The sequence below is a fragment of the Crocodylus siamensis genome, chromosome 1 (genome assembly GCF_052110815.1).
Source record: "Crocodylus siamensis isolate JL-2025a chromosome 1, ASM5211081v1, whole genome shotgun sequence".
Lineage (NCBI taxonomy): Eukaryota > Metazoa > Chordata > Crocodylia > Crocodylidae > Crocodylus > Crocodylus siamensis.
The window spans coordinates 169,568,155-169,592,089 of NC_143395.1; the positions used below are offsets into that span (position 1 = coordinate 169,568,155).

At 42.1% G+C, this 23,935-nt stretch overlaps 1 protein-coding gene across 1 annotated transcript in view; it reads right to left on the reverse strand.

The window, feature by feature from the left end:
* Nucleotides 1–816: 816 nt before the first annotated feature.
* Nucleotides 817–23,935, reverse strand: part of RRP15 (ribosomal RNA processing 15 homolog) — a 37,800-nt gene continuing 14,681 nt past the window's right edge. The window contains exon 5 of the mRNA XM_090048822.1: nt 817–1,521. Within this exon, the coding sequence (XP_089904948.1) occupies nt 1,369–1,521 (153 nt within the window). The 3' untranslated portion in view covers nt 817–1,368. The remainder of the gene's footprint in view (nt 1,522–23,935) is intronic.

Genomic DNA, 23,935 nt, shown 5'->3' on the forward strand with positions numbered 1-23,935 from the left:
AGCTAGTGTGAATTGATACAGCTGAAGAGAAGCCAGAGATAAAAATGCTTATGCCAGCAGAGAATCTGGCCTTCAACTACAAACAATATAGAGAGAAAGGGCTCTTCTTTGACATGTTTTGATGCAATATACACAGATAGCACTTTATAAATACCAGTTAAATCAAGAACTAAGTTCATCCCCAAAACTACAATGACCTCATAGGTCCGACTCCTTTCTGAGATGAAGATATCAATACATCAAGTCAAGTAATTTTACTCACTAAAACTCTATATGATTGTTAAAAAAGTAGAAAGAGTAATTTTGCTTTCCCTGTCTAATACTGAAATTAACTTCAGCCTTACCGAAAGAGGGAAAATATAAAAAGGTGTAACATCAATCAATAGGGATGAATCTTTCTTTTTAAAAAAAAAATTAAGTTTCTATTGGTCTCCCCAGTCAACTCAATTCTCAGAAAAAAAGATGATCACATTAATAGTTACTTTTCTTTGTTATTTACAAAACATTTCCTAGGTAACATAATATAGAGTCTGTAAGAGACTGATAATTTCACAATAAACACAAAAATGCTATCACTGTGCAAGGGTGTAGGTTGTAGCCGTGCTGGTCTAAGGACATAGGCAGACAAGGTTCTTTGCGTGAATCTGATAGCTTTTATTAAACCAACTTAAATAGTTGGAAAGCCATTACTGAGCAAGCTTTCAGGTTCAAAAACCCTTCGCCAGGCTAAGAAAGTTTCAGCAGTAGGTGTGTGCTCTTCCTGGATGGAATGAAAAGTCCATCCAGGAAGAGCACACACAAGCTGCTGAAACTTCCTTAGCCTGGCGAAGGGTTTCTGAACCCAAAAGCTTGCTCAGTAATGGTTTTCCAACTATTTAAGTTGGTCTAATAAAAGCTATCAGATTCATCATTTTGCCAGTCATTTCTATTACAAATTGCTAACACCTTTTCAAATGTCCAACACTGATTTAGAAATGCAAGCACAGTAACAGGTCAATTGCCATGACTAATACATAAACTTTTAATAACCTTGGCAAAAGGTATCTTTCATTGGGCAGGTGCCACTGTTTTGACTGTACAAATGTTTTGGAAACATGCTGACAATTATAGATGTTTTGGAAAAATACTTCAGGATTTCTGTATAGCGAACGAAGTTACGTTAAATAAAAAGTTCAAAGCTAATAAGAAATGACCCCCAAACCTTAGCAAGCTGCTGCTTTAATTGAAAAAAAAAAAAAATTCTCTCTACAATCCCCAAAACATTGTACATTCACAGAATGTAGAGTTCTTTACATCCAAGTAATGTAACAAGTTAATATGTATATATTTTTCTTAAATCTTGGGTGTTCTTTTGTAGTATCCCATCCATTAGTCACTTTCATTATCTTGCCTTAATCTGTTGCCTTGTGCAGCATCACTTTCCTGGTCACTGTCTTTATCCCAATCTTTCATGGATGCTCCCATCATGAAGTCGTCACGCAGAATACTCCAAGCTGGCCCTTCATCAGTTTTTACTTCACCCTGAAGAGAGAGCATCCAAAAAAGAAAAAAAAAAAACAAAAAAAACAAACCCACACAGGTCAGTGTAAAAATATGGAGGGAGGTTCAGAATCTTTTACACTGCAACAAAACAAGCTTCTGTATTTACACTATCTACAAAAAAGACACCCAGACAACTTGTGGGCTCACATGTTGCATTACTATATACCCATCATGCAAGAGAATTATAAGAGGACTCAACGCTACTATGAAAACATGGTTTAGGCAAAACAATAAAAGAAATGTGGAAATAAAACAATTATTTTTCCTGAACAAAAACGCAGACAACCTTGGGCTTTTCCTTTATTAAAATCTTTTTTGGCAATCAAAATGGATTCATGATATCATTTATTAACCCCCAGGTGCTGCTTCATTAGAACACTTCTTGGCACATTTCTGAAACACAAATATGGATTTAATAAAGGCTTTTGAAAAAACAAATTTAACATTTAGCATATTTTGTGATATGTGAACCAAATCCCCTTTATGTGGGATATTACCTCACTACCTGGGCCTGTTGTATGGTACAAAGCTCCCTCTAAAAGAAATTGAAAGTTGATCTACAGTCAGGCAAGTCAAACAGCACCTTATTCCACATTTGCTTTTGCCTGAAAACAGAAAAAGACTCTAGTGATACTTAGAGGGTTGGTGGGTAATAGAAGGAAAGGTGACAAAGAGCTTGGTTCTAGCTAAGCTTTAGCACATTGCTGGGTTGTAGATCTCCAAGATTAAGTGGCAAAGTACAGTTACACAGTGCAACATCACCACCCAGTGGCTATAATTTATTTAACACTTTATCTGGGGAAAAAAGCATTCCTATGCACTATATGATGCACTCAAAAACTGTTCCATGTACTGAAGCACCAGCTTAGTGATCTGATCTAAACCTCAGACATTAAACACTTCTGAGAACATAAAACAGTAACTGGTAAACAAGCACTTCACATTTCTACAGCAAATTAACAGAACAACATGGACTGGCATTTTGAAAATTAGGAAACAAGTCTGTGCATACACAAACATGAAAAACCCACTCTGTTTCCCAACTCTCCTTGGCCATAAAAATCCTCTTGTTCCCTTACCCCTCCCTAGCATCGCATCACAGACTACTGAAATACCATCCTAGAGCAGCTTTCACTTTAGTGAACCTCTACAGACCATATGATAAGCTATCAATTGCTTTCCTATCCTTCAAAATTAATATTTAACAGAATACTGTCATAAAAAATAACTGAAATGTAATGACAAGACAAAGAATGATGGATGCTGCTTTTCCTATTACATATAAAGGATTTTAGGCAACTGTAATTATTTTCATATTTAGACATGCCTCCTATTTATAGAGCATTTCTAGATACTTGTGGATGTGCGAGGTGTTAGAATACAGAATGCAATACACATAACCTTGCTTTCATGTGATCTCAGAAGAGAACAAAGAAAGAAGGATTCTTTTACAGAAAAGAGGAATGGAGTACCAAGGAAAGTCAGTAAAGCAAAAATGTAAGAAAGGTAATATATAAAGAACACAAGGAACACCTGGCTTATCAAGAATTTTTTTTACATTAACAAGCATCAAACACAGTAGCTCTCATCTAGAACTATGATTTATCCTTTATCTGTACAAGCAAGCTCTCTCTCACAGGACTATGCTGTTGCTGGTTTTGTTGTTTTGGGGTTGTTGTTATTTGTTTGGTTTTTGGGGGGGGGGGCGGCGGTTTGCCCATTTTACCCCAGATTATTTTCAAGGGCCCAATCCAGAAAAAGGTAGCCTTCATAACTGCTGCTCATCAACTCCTTGTGCATTTTCTGGGCTTCACAGCTACACTCTTCTGTATTCCAGGGAGTTTTTCCTCCTATTTCCAGAAGCAATGGAATTGACAACAGCCCCTTCCCCTAGAGCAGTTTCTCCAACTTCTGCATTACAGCGATTGGCCTTAAGTATACAACAATGTAGAACTCCACTGCATTCACTATGCAGGTAGAAGAGCAAGCAGCACAGCACCCTCACTGTAGAGCTTGTTAGACAACTGATAGTGTGTTTACACCAGGATAGATTTTTCCCACCTGGGAAAGGCAAATAAGATACTGTATGAAGGTAACTGGTGTGAATACATCAATACCACTGCATCAGCAAGAAAGTTAGATTCCTGATCACTCATTCAGGCACAATTCTGTGTACACCAGATTTGAAGTTCACAAAGGGGGAGTTTACCTAGTCTGTAGGCTTTCTTTTTTGCATCCATCTAGGGCAGTTATGCTCAGTATTCTGGTCCTACCTAGTGTAAAAAACAAGTAATTTGGGGCTTAGCTGGGCCCCAACTATTTTATATAGCATTTACCTCGTCAAGGAAGGGAGACCAAAATGATTACAGAAAGCCCTCACAAACTTCCCTTCCCTGAACCCATTTACCAATTGCCACCTCCTGGTAAATTTTTAAACATGCAAATAGACAAATCCAACCTGTTTTTGCAATGAGTTGCTTTTACTAAAGAAACAAAAAAACACCCCCAAAACACACATCCAGACAAGGTATCCAGGTTATAGCCATATTGGCCTAGAGGAAAAATAAATCGGGGCTCATGGTAGAAGTGATATCTTTTATTAGAACAGCAAAATGTTTGCTAAAAAAAAAGAAAAAAAAATCTTTAATTGTAAGCTTTCGGGCACAAACATCCTTCATCCAGCATCGGAGAAAAGATTGTAAAAGTTCTCCTGGATAGAAATGAAAGTTCCTCTATCATAAGATTTGACAGAGGAGTCAATAGATGGAAAACTCCTCTGGGCAGTGAGTTCTTAGCTGGTAAGGAGTCTCCCAGCTCTCTTGCTTTTTTGCAAAAATCTTGTTGGTCTAATAAAAGATATCACCTCTACCATGAGCCCTGATGCACAGACAAGACTCCAAATTAGTTACTGGGATTTGAAATATACAGTGCTTTTTGAAAGATAAATAGCAAGCAGAATCAATGGTGCATTCTGGGTAACAACACCAAAAGGCTAGAAAATAGGAAAGCAGGGAAAGTTCAAATTTAGAATGAGCTGATCTTTGGTAAGTCACTGGACCATCTTGAGCTCAGGCAAGAGAATAACAATAACTGCGTAAAAAGCGGGACCTCAATAAGAACCAGATGTTGAACCTAAATAGAGCTACTGTTTGTTATGTAAATGAGCAACACACAGAGTTTGATTAATAGCTGACAAGAATCCACTCAAAAGTAAGACAAAAGCAGCATGTCTGTCCTAAAGGTGAAGATTTACATTAGCTTTCAATTTTAAAATATACTGTCACCTGGGAAAACCTATGCTCACTCCATATAGCTGGGGCAAATTTCTCCCACAGGGAATAAAAAGCCAAGTAGGTAATTGAAGAAAACACAACAGACTGACCTTATTTCAAGCGTACCCACAAACCAAATTAAGTCCTGGGAAAACATGCATTGAATAAGTTTGGAGAACTAGCAATTAGTTCATGTTTAATACCAGTGCTTGTTTTATTGATGCAAGAATGCTCATGTCTTCGAGTTTTTAATGCCATAATATAGTTTTATCTAAACAAAACAAACTGACTCTTGGCACTTGTAAAATAAACAAGCTTTAAATCCATATGACTGCTTTGAGTTTTCACTCAGCTGTTTGTCCACATCTTCCAGATTTTACTATGATATTGAAGTCCCCTTTAAACATCCCTAAATGAAAAAACAAACCAAAACACATGTAAATATTTGCACAAAATGCTACACAAACTGATTGTTTTGGAAAGGCAAGAAGAAAGAAATCCATTGTGCTTTACACGCACAGAACAAACTTGTTCCTATTCTCAAACCACTACATGGAAAACTGAGATAACATGTATACCAAATATGTCTGATATTTTCTAGTGCTCATGTTGCTTTGCTTTTATGCCAGAATTTCAAACTCAGGCTAACTCAATCTCTGTTCTTCAGCCTCCTTAACTTTTACAAGTCTTTAAGCAAAAGCATGTTGCTTTTAATTCCCCAGGTTTGTAACATGCATGCAAATTGGTCAGATTAGTCTCTACAACACACCACGTTAGGATATTGGTGTACAGTAGGGGCAGGCAAAATACAGCCCACAGGCCAGATCCATTCCACCAAGCATTTTCATGTGCCCTGCCCAGCCCTTCCACCCACGGGGGTGGGAGCAAGGTACCCACGTGTACACCTGCCCCCCAAATATACCCTGTTACCTCGTGCAGCTTCTGGGTGGGGCTGCTGCTGCCAATGCTGCAGCCCCAGGGACCTGCTCTGCTTCCCCGGTCTCCTGCTGGCTCCCGGCAGCAGGCAGGGAAGCAACATGGGCAGTGTTGCAGCTGGGAGGGAGTGCGGAGCATGGGGCTGGGGCAGGCAGCACGTGGGTGTGTGTGGGGTGGGGGGGGTGCAGACCTTACCACACTCCCCCATAGCACGCAGCCCCGGCAGGTGGTAGCAACAGCAGCAGCAGCAGGCAGGGCACTCAGGTGTCCATAGGGGTATTGCCAGTCACGTGCAGCCCCTGAACTAGCACAGCACAGGAGGGAAGCCCTGCATGCTGGAGCCAGGTGCCTTTGCTGCTGGGGCTGCAAAGCACAGGGGAAAAGCCCCGTGGACTGGAGACCACTGCCTTCCCTGCCCCCCAGGAGAAGGCACCTGGGGCTTCCCGCCTCTGCAGTGCTGCCCCATCGGGTAAGACAGTGGACTCCAGCCTGCAGGGCTTCCCTCCTGTGCTGTGCTAGTCTGGGGGCTGCACATGACTGGTGGGGAGCACCAGCAATACAGACAGCCCCAGCAGAGGCTGCACCCTTGTCCCAATGTACAGCACCAGCCAGAGCCATGCCCCACTGGGCACCTGCGCCCTGAGCACCCTGCCTGCTGCTACACCATGGGGGAAGTATGGGGAGGTCCCCACACTCTGCACCTACAACCCCCTACATATACACAACCCCCCTACACAGCCATACACCCTACCACACACACAAACCCACCTCACAGACCACACCCCCACCACACAAAACTAGGAATTTATTTTTCAGTTATTATGCAATCACTTCTACATACACTACACAAACACAAATCATGACAAAAATATTTTTTGTAATAAAATTAAAATATATTATAGTAGGTGTTTGACTTTTAGTGTACGATTTGTTTTTTCTCTGGCTCCAAGATGGTACCCCCCCACGGAGTATTTGCGGGGGGGGGGGGGGAGAAGAGGAGGGGTAAGGGAAGGGACTTCTGGTGGCAAAGGTCAGGAGTTAGGGCTGGGACTTCCAATCCCAAGATGGTGACAAGGGGGTGGGGCAACAGTCAAGGGATAAGACCACCCATGCGGCCCACGATAACTCACCAAAACTTGCTAAGCGGACCTCTACCCGAAATAATTGCCGACCCCTGGTGTCCAGTGACTTGTTTTACCACCACCGGAAATATTCAGAAGCACAGCATGACTAATTAGCTGACTAAAGGCAATCTACAAACCACAGGGGCTCTTGGAAAATTTGCTCACATAACAATGGCATATCATCAGACAAGATGCTGAACATGCAAACAAAATGCATTTAAACTAGCTTGAAGAGCTCTGCATGCAATGAAGCTGAGCAGCCAACACCAGGCTGGACAACAGCTTGGAAAGGACTGACTGGTGCGCTCAACTGACTTCTCCAGCCAGAGTTCCTAAAGAAATCCTACCTTAGTACAGTAGCAAGTACATGGGAACAGGACAGCAACTGTACACGTGTGCAGCTGGAGAACAAATATTGGCTGCTTCCCTCCTTCCTAGCACCTCATACAGGTGAGTATGCCACAAGTTTGAATGCAGCTGGCACAAGTGCAGCTTAGCTATATGGATGCTTCACATGGGTTAATTCTAAGCTGCACCAGAACCGAGTGCATTGAGCCTCCCAGCCAAGTCTTAGAAGTAGAAGTAAGGCTGGGGTCCCTTCAGGATAGAAGATGCCATCACATAAAAGGCTATATTACTCTGTAGTTAGGATTTGTCTTGGAACCTGTACTGCAGTAATTGCTCTGTGAGGGACCTTTATCACAAGAGGAAGTATTTGTATATTTGTGAAATGATATGTACTCATGTTTGGAACAGGATATACTGGTGTTTTCCTGTCTCTTATTGTACGGGACTATAACAAATTGGGTTACAATAATTAGGGTGCATCATGCTAGCACAGTGGTTCTTAACCTTGTTAAACTCAAAACATTCCTCAGAACATGCCAGTTTTAGCCTTCATTAAATTTATTAATCATGGAAAAATAGAAAGATAACAACAGGTCAGAACATTTTGGATTCCTATTTGAAATCTCTAGATGGCACCCAGGTTGAGAATCACTGCAGTCGTGTGATTGAGAGGGCAGCACAATTACAACTAAGCACTCTTAAAGAGGAAAGAGAGGAGGATTCTATACCTCTTGGCTAAATACAGATAGTTAAAAAGCCCAAGGCAGAATCAATTCAATTTTCACAGGTTAGTCTAAGCTGCATACACAACAAATAAGCAAGCAAACAGACATTTACTTTTGATTCCAGAAATGCAGCCACAAACCTGCCATGGCTCAGGCCAGAAGCCAGAGGGCACTAGAGTACACCTCCATGCTCAGCTGGAGCAGACCGCTTGGGTTAAAGCTAGCCCACCCACCCTGAGAAGGAAGGGGGTAGTTAAGGGGGAGGTGCAAAGCATCCAGGGATGCTGGGGGACTGTGGAATCTGGAGGGGATCTGGGACAGAATTTCAATAAATCAATCTAACCTAAAAATCAGTAAAATCTGATACTACACGCATCCAGGTTTATCGTAAACTGGTTTCAGCCATTTGAAAGCAGTTTACGTACACTGGTTTGTGTGCAATTTCTGTCCCTAGCCCTTAAGATGAGATATCAAGGAACACACCCAGCAAAAAGTACAGTTCCTGACCCTACAGCAAGGACATGTCAGACTAAAGATGCTGGGGCCATTCCGTGGCTTTCCACAGACCATCTTTGCATCTTTGGCTAACTATGGGAACTTTGTTCCCCTTTCAGCAAAATGCTGAAGAAAAAACATACAACTTGTCAAGAAAGCTGGGGATTTGGTGCACATCAAGTACATGAATACCATTCTCTAGAAGGTGTGATCAACTGTAAACTCTAAAAATGACAAGCCCACACATATTTTGCACACATAACTTGCTGGTTATAATCCTAAATTTCCCTTGCTTTTATTTTATACTTCAGATGAACTACTATTGCGTGCACAGGCATTTTTCTGCCTTTTTGATTCACTCTTTACCTTGGTCTACAATTAGGTGTTTATTTGTACCTGTCAAGGAAGGAATTTCCAATATAAGCATTTTAAGCAACAACTAAGTCAAGATAAAACATTTCTAACATTTTTTTCTTAAAGCCTAATTAATCCAAACTGCATCTCTGACTGCACTTACTTTCTTCAATACAGTAGTCTGAAAGCTCCAAATATAGGAGGCACTTGTCACCATGAAAAACAAATGCAACTGAAACACCTCAGAATGGACTTCTGTCAAATTTCTGAAGCAGTTATCAAAAAGAGTAAGTCAAGTCATCCTAATGGAAGCATGTCATTTGCAACATTGGTAAAAACAAGAGTCCTAAGCAAGAGCTCATGACTTATTTTTCTATCACCACCGCCACTCAAAATTAATCAAGATTAGTGCTATAAAAACATTTAAATGAACAACAAGCTGCAACAAGGCATTCCTAATTTGTTAGTAGTTATACCCACATGACCATTACTGCCCTTACAACTACATTCCATCTGCAATTTAAGACACACAACAGACTGACTGGCCAAGGAGACCAAACTTCCTTCTCACTTCCCGAACGCTGGTTACTATTGAACAAGATAAAGAGACATCAAAGAGCAATGTGGGAAAGTCTATACTAATACTCTTGCCCCTAGCTTGAAGAACATGTTTGAATATGCAACTATGAAATGCCACCACGAAACTTCTCTCCATCATACTCCTGCATGGCATGATCTTGTCCAATATCCCACTGATAGAAGAGTCAGAAATTAGAATTCTACCACCTTCCTATCTCACTGCCTTTACCATAAACCACTTTCCTTTTCTAACAGTCCTGTCTTTTATTCAGTGCCCAGTCTACAAACCAAATGAAACAGGTCTATTATTTGAATAAAGAGTGATTGTGCAATGGAGCAACATTATACTGCACGTGCAAAAAGTGCATAGGCATTTTAATTCTAGCATTTCTTGGTTTCTGGATGCTTGACTTCACTACCTCACCATTCTTTAAAACAGTTTACTCCATCTATAAAATGGAAGGAATTACTCAATACAGAATATTACTTAATATTTAAGAAAGCGGTATATGACCTTGCAAACTAAGAAGGGATATAAAGGGCACAAAAAAGGGGCTGAAGTGTGACATTACCCAAGTCCTAGAGCCTGGCACTCCATTACATATGCAAAAAAGGGTTTTCAACTCATTGTCCCAGGTCAGGGTATGTGCTCCAGGGCTGGAGAGCAGGCCCACTGCACACTTAAGTTCACAGGGGAAGAGGATCAGTGAAGATCAAGAATTGAATAACCTAAAACTCTCCTGAGCACAAGCTGGTGTCCATTTCAGAGCCTTGCTAATTAGGAAAAATCTGGGCGGAAGTTAAAAGAAAAAAAAAAAATCACGGTATAATAAAAAGCACATCTGACCCAACACTAAACTATTTCCATTCCTGCCTCTATAGTACCTCTACAAAACCGACTGACAACAACTAGGGCACACGAGCTTGTACACGTCTTGGTGCTGACATGTCTTGGTGCTGACATGGGTAGACTGCTTCCAATAACAAAAAGTTAACAGCTTAATTTTCTTAGTTAACAGTTTATAGCTAGCTTGGGTATCACTACACCACTGTGTACACTATCTTGCAATGCTAAATCTGGTCAAGACAGCTGGAAACAAAAAATTAAAACACTGGCAAAAACAAATATTTTTCCCTAATCTTAGCCTAAGGAATAGTTAAGCCGTTTTCTTGGAAACAAAAGCGTGAAGTGCTCTTAACTATTGGCAGTGTTACCAGTTCCACCCATAATGAAGCACCACAAATGGATAAGGGCCTGGACAGATACACAAATAAAGTCTCTGCTGTAAAGACTAAATCTCTGTTCTGTGTCCATTCTATGAATCTTACTGTCCTGGACTCTCAATCTGGCAACCTTCACAAATACTACATTCACACACAATTTGTTAAAACCATACAAGTTACATTCTCTGAACAGACTATACACTAATTTGGTTTGGGAAAATATTTTAACATTCTTAGAATATGCCAGTTGTTCAACATACCCTTATGCTCCAGGGTAATTTCTCCAAATACTTGTTCTTAGAGATAAGTGTCATTCAATACACATTTAAAAGCCCTCTGGACAGCAAATCAGAATGACTAAATTAAAAATGTTATAGTATATTTAAAATGACCCCATACTGCTGATGTTAAGAGAAACACACATGATTTCATTTATTCATAGCTCTAACTAGGAGTCTCTTGTGTACACTAGAAAGAACACAGGCATTTCCAGTAAACAAACATTACAGCAAATTGTTTACAATGTTTGGATTCCAGTCGCTCCTATTCCAACTTCCATGCAAGTAAACCATTGGACTTACTACACAGAGGAAATTGAGGCACAAGTGTTGATTTTAATTTTAAGCGTAGCTGGAAGACCACCCACAGCTTAGTGATCTGAGCAAGGAATCCCCCTCTCCGCCTCCCTCCTTACATGCTCCTCTTGGCTTATTTGCAATGGTGTGGTGAAGAGAAAAGAATGCTTTGACCTAGTGCGCACAGAGGTTTAACCACACACTAACCCGATAAAGCCCAGGCTGCATTACAGGGATCCCAAGAACAAATATTCATCTGGCTTAAGAGTGTGTGTGTGTGTGTGTGGGGGGGGGGGGGGGGGGGGGGGGGGATTAAAATGAAGTCCTTTTTATAATATCATTATTAAATGATTGATTGTAAAGAGATGTAATACAAGTCACTTGCATTCCAAAATATTTACAAGAAAAAGTTTTGATTTGCTTGGGTAAAAAACAAACACACACAGCAAGTTAAAAGAGTATTCACCCCACAAGATCCCAAAATATAAATACATTTAAAAACACAATATAATAATAAAAAAAGAAAGCATATATTTTTGGTGCTTTTGCTACGATTGTGGTGCTCCCTGACAGCAACCATCCCCAAATTCTTTCCATGGCAAGAAGAATTTTACCACATGCTGCTGTAAGACAACATATGGACATGTTGGCAAAGAAATTCATATTGCACCTGTTTAAAATTGTAATGAAATATCTAGGAGTAACGTAACTGGGAGCTTCCCCGGAAAAAATACCATTCATTTGTATTTATGTATCCAGACTGTACCATGGGCCGTCCAGAAGACACAAACTATGCACATCCCACTTAAAAAGAATCCAAAATCAACTTGACGTGATCAGTTAAGAAAAAGAAAGGAAAAAAACCCCCAAGAGTTCAAAGCAATTTTGAAATAATAGGCTACCCTGCCAGTATGTGATTTTACAGTTACATTTTCATAGTTACGTTTCTTCCCCCCACCTCTCCCTTATTCTGTTAATAAAGAAAAAAGCCACAAACACATAGTCTATAAAAGGGAAGGGATTGTGAAACAGACTACACAGATCATTTAGGAATTGTAGTTAAACAAGCAAAAGAGACTGGGTAGAACCTTACCTCTTATTTCCTTTCAGTTAGCCTTTTAGGTGCCATTTGTACTAACGTAAGTAACATGAGTCCAAACAGAAGTGTGATTTTTCACAATAATGCTACTATTGACTTAATTACATTTTAGGCTGCATATTGTTCTAAAACTCTTTTCTTCTATAGAAAACGAATTCATTTAAACAGAATGGCCCACAGGGCATCTGAAAGTTGTTGAGCACAATAGAAAATAGACTCCTCTTAATTTATTGCTGTGCAGCCAATGCAAACACCCTGAAAAACAAATATTGCTTAAAATATCAGATTGTCTATCCTAAACATAGTTGTAAAGTATATTGCAGATATTGGGGGTAGGAAATGTTTACATGGGTACATGCAAATACTGTCCTGCAATATGCAGTAAGATACTCAAAATTACAGCATCTCAGAAGTCAAGCAATACATTGCAGAGAGTTACAATGAGCCCACATTATCTTTCTCCATCACAGATATCGCCCCTAAACAGCCTAGGCATGACACATTTGTACTGGTGCCAGCCAGGTGCAAATAGATCATATAAAGCTGTAACAGAGTAACTGGGTGCACCTACACAAGACATTTACTGTGCAGTTGAGAAATTAACTGTGCAGTAAATGTCTCAGCATCTATACGTGCGCCCCTGTTAGGGTGCACAAAACTAATAAGTTCAGCAGGAGGGTACGACTTATATTAAATACACGTCCTACCTACCCTGCTGCAGTTCTCTCATGTACAGGCCGACCAGCAGCATGTGTGTAGAGGCCAACTGGCTGGCTGGGACACAAGGGTGCTTCAGCATGGGCTCTACCTGCCAGCTAGCCCCATGCTGAAGCACCCTCATGCTCCAGCCAGCCCCTCTGCAGCACACTGAACTGAGTGCCACCTCCCCACCAACCCCAGGCTCCCTGCCAGCCAGGGCTGCTGCGACCTGGCTCACTGAGCTGTGGTCCATATGCATGTGTAAAACACATACTTGGGAGCTTCCTGGAAAGGATAAACTCTGCAGTTTATGGCTGTGCACTAATGACATATGTAGCTGCATCCAGTACATATAAACCAGTGGTCAAATTGCCCTGGGAAGAGGGAAAACATCACCAAGGTAAGTTATACTCGTGTAGGAGTCGAGAATCCACAGCTCACCCCCCAAAGCAGTTTGCTCAAGGAAATCAGGCTGTTGCCAAATTCCCAATTAACAGTACAACTGGTGGGGCATGCTGGACGCTTCAGACAAAGTATGGCAATAGCAGAAGACTGAAATCTACTATGCTGGGATAAACTGCTTGTACATCTAACTCAAATCCCAGTATAAATGGCTCATGTGTCCAGGCCTTAGTAAAGCAAGGTGGTCAATTACTTTCTAGAAGAATGTACAGTTGTCTTCTCTCTGGATTTATTTTATTTATTAAAAAAAAAAAGATGATATACAACATTACAGATCAGAAACTGAACCACCATACCTAATATCTAAAATGAATGTCTACTACTACACTAAAGATTACTAATGACAAAGATTCATACAACTGAAGTACAGAAACATACCACAAAAGTAGGGTCACCAAAAGAAAAATGTTTGGGCCAACAATGCCTGTGTATATAACCCACTTCATTTTCAGACAAACACCTTCATTCCCCAAGCTCTCTCATTAATCTCCGTCAGTCGTACACTCACTCATTGCATTACTTACGAGAAACAAAATCCACCCACTCACCCATCATGGTTAGGACATCAAGGCACTAAAATTAGCCAGTCTAGGCAATCAATATGCTGCTTCCTCATACTCTGCCTGTATACACTTGCCTTTTTCTTGCATTTCAGATTCTAGGCAGATGCAGGCTTTCTTTCCTGTGTTTGTACAAGCAGGACAATGAGATCCTGGCTTATAACTAGGGTTCTTAGGTATAATGGGGATATAGGTAATAAATGTAATGGTATGCTGAAGCTATTTGTGTGGGTTTTTTTAAACAAGTAAAAGTTGCCATTTATTTCCATTCTTATTTGATGAATATTTGTATAACATATTAAGAGGCTAGCATTACTAGAACCACACACTTTGTTTACATGCTAGGTGAGGTTTAGGGTGGCTGCAATGCTCTGTCAAAAGTAGCTTCACTCTGATCTGGAAAGACCAGGCTGTATCAAAAAGAATAAATTTTATGTTAGTTTAGCCCCTGGCCTCTGCTGACAATTCTGCCAAATCTTGGTCATCTGTGCCAGGAACGTGTGCTGGTTCAGACTGACAGAATTATATGGACTTAGTGGAAAATTCCACCCATGATCCTAGAAGGAAAAATAAAATAAGACTAAAGGAGAGTGTCTATTTAAGGAAAAGAACCTCTTAAAAAAAACAAACAAACCCCAAAAAACCACATCTCAAACTAAAGAGTTTCTCCAGACACTGTTGCGAGGAAGCTCAACATTGCAGCTGACAAAGGGGTGTCAAACAGCTTTCCAGGGTAGAATTAATACAACTATCATCAACCATATACTGGCTGGACCTATATTTCCATAAACCAGGACTGTCCAGCTGGCAGTCCCTGGGCCACATTTGGCCCATGAGGGGTTAATGGGCTCTTGTCTGGCTGCCATGCTCTATATTGCTCCTGCTGCTATAGCAGTGGCAGCAGCTGCCGGTGCCTTTGGGGCTGTGCAGAATGGCTGGAGGAGGCATGGTAAGTTTGCTACCCAGGTAGCACGGGGGAGGCTTGAGCACTGGCATGGGGAATCAAGCTGGGAGCTCATGCAATTTGCAAAGCAGCAGTTAGGGGTTGGGTGGGGGGCAAGAAAATAGCCTTCCACATGACAACAATGGGCTCACACTACTTACATTGCAAGAGGGAGCTTGCCTGCCCACAGCAGCGTGGGGGCTTACATAGTGTGAGGTGGTAGAAGGCTGGTGTGGCCTGTGACAGTAGGCAGACCTGTGCAGCAGCAGCCAGGGATGGGGTTAATGCAACAGGCTGGTACAGCACAAAGTCCTTGTGGTGTGCATCCCAGAACCTGTGACTGGTAGGGCGTGCTGCAAACTTTAGACAGCCCTGCTATGAATTTAAAAAGAACCAGAGTTCAGAAACCAACACTGACCCCACCTGTTATACAGCCTACCCAAGGGAAGCTCTCAGGCTACTGCAAAGATATAGCTTTGTAAGCAGTGTCCCAGTGCTTACAAATGGCAGGGCGCTTGAGCTAAAGCTCATCAAATGAACTTTAGTTCAAGCAATGCCACCACCATTTTTAAGCGCAAGGATGCTTTCAAGCAGAGCAGAGCCAAGTGGGGCAAAGGCAGATGTGGACTGCTCGCTGTGGGCTCAGGGCTCTCCACCCTGCTACCTTTGCACCAGGAGTTGTGCCTGGCAGGAGGCACAACTCGCCACCCCCACTGCTGCCAGGTAGGCAGGGGATGCGCAGCTGGTGCAGGGCTCTTGAAAGAAAGGCAGTAGAGCAGAGAGCCCAGAGCCCACAGCAAGCAACCCACATCCACCCCATGCACAAATATGGGGGGGAAGGGGGAGGCAGATGCCCCCCATGCATCCCCTGAGGGGTAGGCACAGTGGTGGGGAGCCACCCCCCACCACATCCTTTGTCCTTTGGATAAGGCACCCGTGGGTCCATCCTGCTCCCTACCTTGGGTCCCATGCACTGCCCTGGCTGGGCAGCGCCCCCAGACTATGCCCCAGTCTCTCCCTCACTGTGGGAACACTGATCTGCCCCCCACCCCACGTCCCTTCCCCTCCACAGACTTACCTGCAGGGAGCTGCTCTCCATGCTTCCCGGTTGTTTTTCTGGCCATGTGCATGCATGCAGCCAGGCACATGCATGCAGTACCCCCTGCGTCTTGCTCCTGGCAGCCCCAAGCAGGACCCCTTGCAGGCTAGAACACTGCCACCTGCAAGGAGAAACCTGCTGTTTCCCAAGGGAACCCAGGTGTTCAAGGAGCCCAGGCCAGAAGGTATAGTTTATCAGAGAACATTATCAGCTACAATGGTCAAAGAAAGCCAACAGCTGATAATATAAATGTTTCTTTTATCGGTGCTGAGCCGATATGCAAGCAATATATAGGTGAACCTCTACTTCAGATAAAGGAAAATACCTGACAAAAGAATAGAGTAAATGGATACAGAAAGATCCCTTTCTAACTGTGATCCAAGACTAATACTTAAGGTCATGGATTGTGAAAGGAGTTTGGGACACAAAACTTGGTAGCTATAGAACCTTCCATTATAGGTGCATGTGTGCACGCACGCACGCACGCACTTCCTGCCCCTCTTATCCAGCCAAAACCTACTCCCTCACAAAGAACACAGCTTTTGCATGTTGTGAAGTCAACAAATTCATATTTTGGACTATTCCCATAGTTATCACCCAGTAAAGTTTGAGATCATTCTTATCACCAAAAAAAAGCAGCCAACATCTCCACAGTCAGCAGGTACAGCTGCCAAAGTGAAAAACAGAAGTCTTTATTTGATAACGCATGGCACTCATCTTAGCTGTTCCAGTTTTCAAGATGGTAGCCACTTAGAAATTGAAGTCCTGGAAAAATGTAAGACACCTGAACAATAGATTCATTTCTTGCCTTGGCACTTTGCAAGACAACAAACCTTTACAACAGCCACCGACCAGAAGCAATATCTTTGCAGTTGGCTAGCACTCAATAAATACAGCATTTCAAACCAGCAAAATCTTTGAAACGTATAACTGTTTGGCCAAATGAGGACTTTGTTGAAAGGAATCCTTAGGTCGTTCACACATTACTTTCCAAGTCCTCTCACTTACTTAAAATACTAAAGGCCGGGGCTGGACATGGGTATGGGCAAACCAGGCAGCTGCCCGGAGCCTGGACAGAAAGGGTTCCCGAAAATGGTAATTTTTATTATCATCATTATCTCTGGCAAAGGGGGGGCCCAATACTAAAAGTTTGCCTGGGACCACCAGGAGTCTAGATACAGTGCTGTTAACAGTGAAAGTATAGCATAACACTGTACACAAGTACCTCCCAAATATCTAATACGCTGAAGGCTACAACTCACCTATTAATCCATTCTACTTTAAAAATAGGGAACTAGATAGGTAGTGTGATTTGCCCAAGATCTCACAAGGTCTGCAGCAGAGTAGGAAATTTAATCCATGCTTTCCGAGTCCCACTCTTCCTTCTTTTTGCTTCCGACTCATGGCTACACAATATTTTTTGCATGTTTTTCTTGTATGGATCTTTCACACTACGCAAAGTATGAAACTGGCCTCAAGGGAAAGTGAAATAGACTGTACACAGAGCTCAGAGTAAGTCATATGGAATGAGGTAGCTCCTCTTTGATCATTAAGCAAGACAGTTTTAATATCACCTGTAACAATAACAGGTTTTAAAAACAAAAACAACCAAAAAACCCCAAAAGAGATCCTTTTTTAAGTTTAGTGCCAATCTGAAGCCCTTCTTAAAAAAATTAGCAGATTCTAAGAAAACAAATACATTACCAAACCTTGCAACTACTCCTCCAATTTAACCCAGCAGCTGTCACACTCCTGAACTACTCTGTTTACCAAGAAAAATAAAAGGAAATGCACGTGTAAACAGAGATCATATTTAATATATTATTCATTGGTTTGCAACTGTAGAAATCAGAACAATCACAGCTAACTACCCTTAAGTTACAAAAGTTCAGAAAATTGCTCTTCAAGATGATCTGTGACAAACTGCTGAAACAGGGCAAAACAAAGAGGTTCAAATAAACTCTCCCTAATCTTTCAGTGATTTCCAATAGAAAACCTTTTTTTCAGTGTTCTGAAATAATATTTTTTCTATTTAAGTTACCCTGCCAATAATTATGGAAAGACCTTAAGAGAGCTGCTTTGTGACAATCTAACCCAAGCAAGCCCTTTGTGTAAGCAACTCCCCTTTAAAAACAAACACACAAACTTAAACTGCCTTAAAATCAGAGCCAAAAACTCTGACATTTTTTCTTTTTTTTTTTTTAACAAGGGGGTTTGGGTGAAAACCATTGGCCTTACAGGCTTCCGTCACCAGATCACTTTAAGGAAGGAGTAGAAAGCTGCTAATCAGTAGTTTAGCCAATAATGAGAAGACAGCTGTCTCCATAATACTGTTTGACAATGTGGCAAGTCTGTAAACAAGCAGAAAGAACTGGAATTTAGAGAGAAAGCATAGGATTCCTAAAAAGGACCCACAGAACTACCAATGATCTGAAACATTTCACAGAAAGGGAACATGTTTCTGATACTGCCAGGCAACATGAGGCACACGAAAATAAAGGTCCAAATTAGTAAGACAAGCTTCAACTAAGCGAGTTGTGATGCTATGGGCTGCTAAAGCCTCAGTCAAAACACAATCCAATCAAATTTGGTTCAGGACAAAATTTCTGGTTAAAATAGCTTTGGAGGTGATAGTTTTAGAATTCAATAAAGCAGTCCTAATAGGATTGGACATTTTGGTGTCTGTGTATCATGTATTTATAGGAAGATCAGAAGATGCACACCACAAATTAAAAAAATATTGAAACAGCAATAACTAAGAAAATAGGGCAATACCAGAATCCCCTGTGCATCACTAATCTAATACAAAAATAAAGAATATGAAATTATCTTATAATAAGTAGAGCTGGTAGTGCTACCTCTAGCTAACATGGCCAGACATTCAAGTTATTCAGCCTCCACTTCCATCTGCTAATAACTTTGCCAAACATTTATTGGTTTGAAATTTTCATGCCATGTATTTGCTCTGGACTGTTTATTTGGAGGGGGAAAATGTCAGCTAAAATGATTCAGCCATTTTAAAGTATGAGGTTAGGTTAAAATGCTGCTTTTTTCCAAGAAAGTCTTACAAGCATTACACTGTAAAAAAACCTTATCTCCCTTATGCTTTGAAGCACACAGTCTTAAGCAATGGGGTCTCACCCTGGAGCCCGAGTTTTCTGCTGTCCCACTAAAAATTCAAGCAGATCTGGCTAAATTATGAGGCTCTTAAAAAAACAAAAACAACTGAGTTCATACATACTCAGCAGAGATCCATCCACTAGAGCTTGCAGGATAAACCCTAAGAAAGACCTGTCCTTATTAAGCACGCTTGAGATATATGCCCCATCCCAGAAAGACCAAGCCTGTTCCAGCTCAGGCCTGCCAAAGATTGAGCAGGACTTTCTAGGTCTATCTATACCACTAATTCACTGCACCAGGCAGTCCTCACTAACGCACACTGCACGCCTCCACTAGGGAGAGAAGTTACACATAAACTGGTTTAAGTGATCAGAAACCAGTTTAAACCTGTAACAGAAGAGAAGTTCAGTGCATATAAACCAGTTTCAAAAAGGCAAAATTGGTTTAAGATAAACCTCGCTGAATGGAGTATCAGACTTAACTGATTTAGGTCAAACTGGTTAATGAAACTTCTATCCCAGATCCCTTCCTGTTTAAGTTAAATCACAGCCCCCCAGCATGCTTTGCAGCCTTGGGCTGTGCTGTGCTGTGTGCTCCATCCAGAGAGCAAGGCTGGCCCCACCCTCTACTCCCTATCTGGAGCACTAAGGGCTGGCTCACTGGCCCCCCCCCCCCAACGCAAACGCTGACTGGGGTCTGCGGCCAGGGAGGGGGTAAACTTGCCTTCCCACAAGGATGGAGCTGCCCCTCTGCCCTGCTAAAAACTTACTGCTCGCTGTGACTGTGGACTACAAATCCCAGAGACACCTGGAAGCAGGAAGAGGAAGTGATAAACAACCCTGCAGAGTCCCTACTGCTGTGACTGTGGACTGCAAATCTCAGAGACCTTGGGGACAGCAGGAAGAAGAAGTGAACATACAACTGAGCTATGTTTAATGCTCACTTCAGAGAAAGAACTATTCTTGTTCAAGCTTTTATGAATTCAATGCTATTATCTTTTTCCCCACCCGCCCCCTCCACAGCCTGGCAAGCATACCCTCCCACCCCCTCAGGCAGACCCTTCAGCCAGCTCTGCGCTGGGGCCTGGCAACATCCCCTCCACTCGAGCAGGGAGGGGAGGGGCAAGGGAAGCATTGGAGGGTTTCTCTCTTTCCTTCCCTTTGGCAGTGGCAGGCAGGCATGCTCTAGTGCTCCCCAGCTTCTGGCTTGAGCCACTGCAGGCATGTTGCTGAATTTCCTGAATCGCAAGTAAATGTGTGCTCATTTGCTTATTGATTCAATCTCTGTAGCTTAGACTAACCTGCAAAAATTGAATTAATTCCGCCTTGGGCTTTGACTGTCTGTTTTTAGCCCTCTATACATGCTACTTCCCAACCTAAAAGTTCTGCCACAGTCCTGAAATACTGTACCTGGGTTAATTAGCTCTCTCTCCAACCCCTTCCAAAAGGGAACACAGGTGGCAGGCAGACTTCTTCCATTAGCAGCTACTCCACTTGCTCAAAGAACTGAGCCATGGATCTAAACACCCTCGTTCTGCTGAAAAAACTGGATCCGAATTCGGTCTGAAATGGTTCCACGCAATACTGTACTTTTTGTTATGTAAACTTAAACAAAAACACAACCCACACGCTAAACTTATACATGCAACGTTAAGATAACTTTGATAAGAGTGTAACGTCAACAGTCAAAAAAACAGTTAGGAAACACTAAATTTAAGGTTGCCTGTGTTACTTTATTTCATCCTCCATACACTTACAACAGCCTTAATGACATGATCACAAATGGTGATCAAAACAAAGAGGCTAGATGAAAAATGTAACCAGGTTTCAAACCAGATCCAGCAGATGACCTACTGACAACAAAAGGAATATTGATCTAAATAAAGAAATGTGTGCAAAACTCCAACTAACAAAAAATGGGTACCCAAACTGGGAGATTAAGTTATGACTACTTACTAGCAGGATGAGACAACTATGTTTTCTTACAGATGTTTCAACTGAACTGAAAGGGGTAGCCCACTGTTTTGATAAATTAATTGCATACTCTAGTCTGAATATTAAAAACATGTTGGCAGTTGCTTTTTTTGTTTGTTTGTTTGCTTGGGTTTTTTTGGCCACCCCTTGCTATAATACTGACCATACTGTAGCATATCCTGTTTGAAGTACAGACAAGTGTTACCAACACACTGAAGTCCAATACTGCATTATTTTTAACTCCTTCTATTTTACCTGGATGCTACTCATCTCTTCTCAATACACAAACTGCACTAGTTTTTGCTGACACCACTCCTTGGGTAAAGTTGCCAAAAAAACCTGGCCAAATAGTTTTTACTAGAGGTACACTAATATACTGGTTCATATCAAATTGGCATCAACAAAAGGAAAATTGACATTATTGTCAATTGGATTTTTTGGCTGATGTAGCCAATAATGTCACTGATAAAGGCTGCATACATGTACACAGCTGCAACATGCATGGGGCCAGGAACACAGACTGGCAGCTTGGAGAGCGATGTCCGGGTGGTAAGTCTGTGGTGGGGAAGGAGATTGGGGGAAAGAGAAGAGGAGTGGTAGGGGCAGATTGAGGCCCCCCACAGTGAGGGTGGGAGTGGGGCTGGAAAAGGGGTAGGTGCTGCCTAGCTGAGGCAGGGCAGGGTGGGATGCGGGATAGAATCATGAGCAGAATGTCTGGGAACGCAGGGGGATGGGACTCCCCACTTCTGTGAGCATGCCTGGGGAAGGCATGGGGGGCATATACCCCTGCATTAGTGCATGGGGCAAGGGGAAGGTGCACAGGGTTGTGCCAGCCTCTTCCCAGCGGTGGGGCTGGGCCAGGGCTGTGCTTCGGACAGGCAGGCGGTGCTTGGAGGGGGGCTATGGGGTGGTTATGGCGAATTTTTGGGTGGCTATAGCCCACCCCGTAGCCCCCTCTTCCTGCCCCAGGTCCCCTGCTGGGAAAGAGGATGGTGCAGCCTCTGGCCTCAAGCCCACAGCAGGGGCTGTGCCTCTCTCAGAGGTACATGCCCCCTGTGCCTCTCTCAGGGGTACACGCAGCAAGAGAGAGCTGTCCCCTTCCCTGTCCCCCAGATGAGCCACCCATGGCTGCATCCTATACTTTGTCCCAGCTGGGTACCACCTGCCCCTGCACCAGTCCCACTACCTCCCTCACCATAGGGGCCTCGATCTGCACCCCCACACCCCTTCCTTCCCCCACAGACGTACCAGCTCAATGCTGCTCTCCAAACTGCTGGGCTGCATATCAGCTATCAGATTGGTATTGGCCAATATGGGTGGTTACTAATCGGCCATCAATATCAGCTAAAAAAAATAATCTTTATTGGTATCCCCTAGTTTTTGCCAGGTAATTTCCTATCACTGAAGATTCTCATTAGATTTTAAAGCATTCTCTTTAGGACTGGGACAGTGCCTCCACTATACTTATACCACATTCAGAAAATGGCCAAAATATCAGATATAAGTGCTGTAACACTGCAGCAATGATCTGATGCCACACTCCCCTGCAATACTTTTACCTCCTCCTGTTGTGATAGCAACTGCATTTTTTTTAAATCGTAAAAAGGTTTCAGGCCATCCTCTCACATTTCTAGCAGGATTGTACACCTCCAACATTCCTGACAAGACACAGTTCACCCGACTTGGCCCAAGCTGCTCTGTAGAATCTTGCCACTCCAACAAGCTGCAAGGAGGGAGGACTTCCCCTTTTTCATATCTGTACCATCAGGACCACGAACAAAGCACCAGCATGACAACACCCATAAATCTATGTAAGGGTGGGGGTGGAAAAAAAAACAAAAACAATCAACCAACCACAAACACAAAAACAACACTTTCCTACTGATTTCAAAAAGTTCTGACTTTTCCTTTCAAAAACACTTTTCTGTGGTCAGGTAATTTATTTGAAATATACCACCTTCTCTCTCTCACTTGTTTCTACTTGTGGTCCAGCATCCAACACAATTATGTTGATGAATTATTTTTAAAAAATGACATCAGAAAAAAATTGTGCTTTTAAAAGCCATGGCCAACATGTCCCAGCAAATATCTGCACTCTTGGAGCTTGCTTGCTGGATACCAAGATGGCATTCATAAGTGTACTTTAACTCTAGAAAGAGGGGGAAGAAAAAATGTTGCTAGATATATCAGTTCATTATACAAATCCCATGGTTTGCCTCCATATTAAGGATTTAAAGATAATTTTGGCCAAAGATTTGTGGAAAGTAGTACCTTGAGTTTTTGTTTTCTTAAAGGATAATTCTAAAAACGCAGTCAGATTAGAGGCCAAAATACCTCCTTACATTGAGGGCTGAGCAGGGGGAACAGGGGATTGTTCAGGCAGCAACAAGCCTGAGCCCGTGCTTACCTACTTAGTTTACTTGTTTATCTCTTCACACCTCAAGACACCCTTCAAAAGATCTGGCAGCACCCCAGGGTGCCCTAGCACCCCGACTGAAAATCACTACTCTAATGCAACTGAACTGTCAGCTTTGATGCTAGCTAAATCTCTACTAATCTCAGGGATCAGAAGTCTCAATCAATCCTGAAAAGAGGCTATTTCCTTAGGTCCCCAGTAGCACATTGTTATGAGCTGCGGTTCAGGAGACTGGCAGGTGAACCTTATTTACTATCATTTAGATCAAGCTTTATTAAGTAACTTACTTCAAAGTCCTTGCTTTAAACTTTAAAAGATGGATTTTGTCCTATATTAATTTAACCTCCCTCATATTAGCTAGAATATAACAAGTCATCTTTCAATGGCTGC